The following is a 5,042-nucleotide window of genomic DNA, read 5'->3' as shown; positions in this document are numbered from 1 at the left end:
GATTGCCAGAAGTGGAATCCACGAGTTGGTCGATTCTCGGCAATGGGAAGTTGTCTTTAGGGCATGCCTTGTTGAGGTCTGTGTAATCGATGCAAACTCTCCATTTGCCATTTTCTTGTTTTGCCACCAGAACAACGTTGGCAAGACATTCTGAGTAGATGACCTCTTGGATGAAGCCAGAAGCTAGGAGTTTGTCATTCTCGGCTTCGATGATAGCGACTCGCTCGGGTGCGAAGTTGCGTCTCTTCTGCACCACTGGCTTGCATGCGGGGTTGACGTGGAGTCGGTGACAGATGATGTTCGGGTCGATGCCAGGCATGTCTGATGGCGACCATGCGAACATGTCTTTGTTGCTCTGGAGGAATGTGGTAAGCTCCACCTTCTCTTCTGGGCTTAAGCACTAGCCGATTCGTGCTTTCCTGCCTGGCTGGTCAGGATCCAACGGCATTAACTCGACGTCCTACTCAGGTTTCCATCCTTCTCAAGGAAAGACCTCTGGACAAATTTCCTCGGCTTGGTCCTGACGCTTTGATTGCTATAAGATAGCAAGATTCGGTTGCTCAACCTCCTCCAGATCTGCCTGGCTCACAGGGAGGAACTGCACTTGTTTGCCTTTTTTCAACCCTTGGGCAGAGCATTTCCTCGCCATTGCTTGATCGCTGTTGATTTGGCCGACACCGCCCCCAGGAATTGGGTATCGAATTTTTTGATGTGTGGCGGAGGTGATGGCATTGATCTTGCCAATCCATGGTTTGCCCAGGATGCCGTTGTAGGGTGAGACCTCATTAATGACCATGAATGTTTGTGAGCTAATTACAGGCGGGGAGTAGACGTCGAGGTCTATCGTGCCCACATTAACCGTTGTTGCACCATTAAAGCCAGTCAACGATCTAGCTAAGTTGTTGATCTTTGTCTCCAAGCCCATCTGTTGGATGACCGCCAGTTGTAGGATATTGGCTGCGCTACCCTCGTCTGCGTGGATTCGGTCGACCATGGCCTGAGCGATCTGAATGCTGATGACAAGGGCGTCGTTATGTGGCATGGTAAGGCCGATCAGATCTTTCTTTTGGAAGCCGATCACAGGATCGTCTTCTGCTGGTGGAAGGTCGGTCGAGACTTGGGAGATCACAGTGGCCTATTTGATCTTCCTCTTCTTTTCCTTGCTGGTCAGCTCAGACTCCTCGGAGTCGGCTAGGATTGTGTTAATCCTTATGACCTTCTAAGGCGGCTCCTTGGCAGTGTCTCGATCCTCAATCCTTTGGATGGCCTGCTTCGCAATGAATTAAGTACAGTGGCCTTCTTTCACGAGTTCTTCAAGGTGCACTTTCCAAGCGAAGCAGTTGTTCATAGTGTGCCCATGCGTCCCATGGAAGGCACAGTATATGCTAGTATCCCTCTTGTCCGGATCTCTTTTCAAGGGTGGTGGTCTTCTTACCCAAGGTTTGTTCTTCTCTTGGGCTAAGATTTGATGTATGGGGATGGTGAACTTGGCGTAGTTCTCTCCTGCCGTAGCCTTACCTTGTGGGTGTGACCTGTGCTTGTCCATGTTCCGGTTGTTAAATCCGTCGCCTCATTGGCCGGCCCGCCTAGGTGGCTGATCTTCCTGCATTGTAGACTTCTTTGCGGCAATTCGATCGTCATCCCAGAGCGCGTAGCGTTCCGCAGTCGTGTAGACCTCTGCCAGAGTCTGGCTGGGAGTGATAGTCAGCTCGCGGTACAAGTCGTGCTCAGCTGGAAGACCTTTCTTGAAAGTGGAGGACACGATTCGGTCGTCACATCCTACAATGTTCGTTTTTTCTGCCTTGAATCTCTTGATGTAATCTCGAAGGGATTCGTCAGACTTCTTGCACAGGTTGTACAAGTGGTCAGGGTTCTTCTTAATTGTCCGGTAAGAGGTGTATTCTTTGGTGAAGACGTAAGCTAGCTCCTTGAAGCTGCTGATCGACCTGGATGGTAGGGTGTGGAACCAGTCTTGGGCTGCTCCTCGCAAGGTTATTGCAAATACCTTGCACATTAGCGCGTCGTCAGCCTGGTGGAGGATCATAACACTGTTGAAGTGTTTTAAGTGGCTCTCGGGATCGGAATCCCCTTTGAAGTGTATGAACGAGGGTGTCGAGAATCGCTTCTGGTGAGCGGCCTGCTTGATATCGAGGGTGAAAGGCGTAGAGTTCACTTGGTCCATCTCCTTACGTACTGAATCCTCAAAGTTTCCTCTGGTCTTCAAGTCTCGAAGTCGGTCATTCACGAGCTTCTCAACATCTTCTGCACACATTGTTAGTCGGTTACGTTGGAGACCTCCACGAGATTGACTGACTTCTCATTGTCCTCTGAGGTCGACCTTCTTGCCTGCGCTGCCTAGTTGGAGTGTTGGTGAACTCCGCCTACCAAAGATTCTCTGTAGCTTGTCGACGAGAATCGGTTCTTCAAGAGTGAGTAACGGAGCGTCTTTCCTCGTGGTCCTCATTGTGAGGGTTATCCAACTAACCTATGTGGGGGCCTAGCCTTTCGAGAACGTTTCTCTGCGAATAGACAGTTGAACGCCTTACTTCACGATCCTCGTCGCGATGGTTGTCTGGCTGACCTCCTTGGGGGCCTAGCCTTTGATGTACATTTCCCTGCGGGTGCGGACGTCGAGTCGTCTACCGGCGTGTTTGTCCATCCTTCTCTCCTAGCCCAGTTGTCCAAGGCCAAGTCTACGCGCTCTGGGGTGACGATCGAATCGCCGCAAAGAAGTCTACAAAGCAGGAAGATCAGCCAACTAAACGGGGAGGCCAAAGAGGCGACGGATTTAACAACCGGAACAAGGACAAGCGCAGGTTGCACCCACAAGGGGAGGCTACGGCAGGAGAAAACTACACCAAGTTCACCATCTCCATGCATCAAATCTTAGCCCAAGTGAAGAACAAACCTTGGGTAAGAAGACCACCACCCTTGAAAGGGGATCCGGACAAGAGAGATACTAACAAATACTGTGCCTTTCATGGGACGCATGGGCACACTACAAACAACTGCTTCACTTGGAAAGCGCACCTTGAAGAACTCGTGAAAGAAGGCCACTGCACTGAATTCGTTGCGAAACAGGCCATCCAACGGATTGAAGATCGAGACACCGCCAAGGAGCCGCCTCAGAAGGTCATAAGGATTAACACAATCCTAGCCGACTCCGAGGAGTCTGGGCTGACCAGCAAGGAAAAGAAGAGGAAGATCAAACAGGCCACTGTGACCTCCCAAGTCTCGACCGACCTTCCACTAGCAGAAGACGATCCTGTGATCGGCTTCCAAAAGAAAGATCTGATCGGCTTGACATGCCACATAACGACGCCCTTGTCATCAGCATTCAAATCGCTCAGGCCATGGTCGACCGAATCCATGCAGACAAGGGGAGTGCAGCCAATATCCTACAACTGGCGGTCATCCAACAGATGGGCTTGGAGATAAAGATCAACAAGTTAGCCAGATTGCTGACTGGCTTTAATGGTGCAACAATGGTTATCGTGGGCACGATAGACCTTGACGTCTACTCCCCACCTGTAATCAGCTCGCAAACATTCATGGTCATTAATGAGGTCTCACCATAAAACGGCATCCTGGGCAGACCATGGATTGGCAAGATCAATTCCATCACCTCCGCAGAAAATTTGGTACCCAATCCCTGGGGGCGATGTCGGCCAAATCAACAGCGATCAAGCAATGGCGAGGAAATGCTCCGCCCAAGGGCTGAAGAAAAGCAAACAAGCACAGTTTCTCCCTATGAGCCAGGCAGATTTGGAGGAGGTTGAGCAACCGAATCTTGCTATTTTATAGCAATCAAAGTGTCAGGACCAAGCCGAGGAAATCCGCCCAGAAGTCTTTCCTGAAGATGGATGGAAACCTGAGGAGGACGTCGAGTTAATACCCTTGGATCCTGACCAGCCAGATAGGAAAGCGCGGATTGGCTCACGCTTAAGCCCATAAGAGAAGGTGAAGCTTACCACATTCCTCCAGAGCAACAAAGACATGTTCACATGGTCGCCATCAGACATGCCTGGCATCGACCCGAACATCATCTGTCACCAACTCCATGTCAACCCCGCATGCAAGCCAGTGGCGCAGAAGAGACGCAACTTCGCACCTCAGCGATCTTCTCAGAATGGCTTGCCAACGTTGTTTTGGTGGCAAAACAAGAAAAGGGCAAATGGAGAGTTTGCGTCGATTACACAGACCTCAACAAGGCATGCCCTAAAGACAACTTCCCATTGTCAAGAATCGACCAACTCGTGGATTCCACTTCTGGCAATCAGCTGCTCAGCTTCATGGACGCCTACTCTGGCTATAACCAAATCCTAATGCACGAGGATGACAAGGCGAAAATTTCTTTCATCATCGAGAGAGGGACCTACTGCTACAAGGTCATGCCCTTTGGGCTGAAGAACGCCGGAGCAACTTATCAAAGGCTCGTGAATAAAATCTTCAAGGAGCAGATTGGCAAAACGATAGAGGTCTACGTGGATGACATGCTGGTCAAAGCCCCAAAACGTGCAGATCACATCAGAAATCTTGCTGAGTCATTCAGCTTGCTCCGCCAGTATCGCATGAAGTTGAATCCAAGTAAATGCACGTTTGATGTATCCTTGGTCGATTCCTGGGATACCTAGTCATGCAACGAGGTATCGAGGCACACCCACGTCAAATCAAAGCCATTCTCGAGATGAAGTCGCCCTCCACGGTAAAAGAGATACAAAGTCTGACGGGTAGAGCAGCGGCCCTCAATCGATTCCTCTCGAGATCAATCGACAAGTGCAGACCATTCTTCAAAGCTTTGAAGAAAGGACAAAGAGACAAATGGGATGAGGAGTGCGAAGTGGCTTTCTAGAATCTGAAGACTTACCTCACCTCACCTCACCTCCCCTGCTCTCAAAGCCATTCCCTGGTGAGGACTTGTTCGTATACTTGGCAGTGTCCAACTCAGCTATCAGTTCAGCTCTCATCCGAGAAGAGCTGGGGGCCTAGCATCCGGTATTCTACATGTCAAAAGCTCTCCTCGATGCAGAGACTCGCTACCC

At 50.4% G+C, this 5,042-nt stretch overlaps 2 protein-coding genes across 2 annotated transcripts; both read right to left on the bottom strand.

Moving 5' to 3' along the window:
• LOC109949325 lies at positions 536–1,042 on the bottom strand. Its single transcript, XM_020564723.1, has one exon. The coding sequence runs from the start codon at positions 1,040–1,042 to the stop codon at positions 536–538; it is 507 nt and encodes a 168-aa protein (XP_020420312.1).
• On the bottom strand, positions 1,571–2,272 carry LOC109949324. The gene has a single exon (XM_020564722.1). It carries the CDS (start codon positions 2,270–2,272, stop codon positions 1,571–1,573), a length of 702 nt encoding a protein of 233 aa, XP_020420311.1.

Source organism: Prunus persica, chromosome G5 (assembly GCF_000346465.2).
Source record: "Prunus persica cultivar Lovell chromosome G5, Prunus_persica_NCBIv2, whole genome shotgun sequence".
NCBI classification, from domain to species: domain Eukaryota; kingdom Viridiplantae; phylum Streptophyta; class Magnoliopsida; order Rosales; family Rosaceae; genus Prunus; species Prunus persica.
The sequence above is the reverse complement of the archived record's forward strand: the minus strand, read 5'-3'. Positions and strand labels throughout refer to the sequence as shown.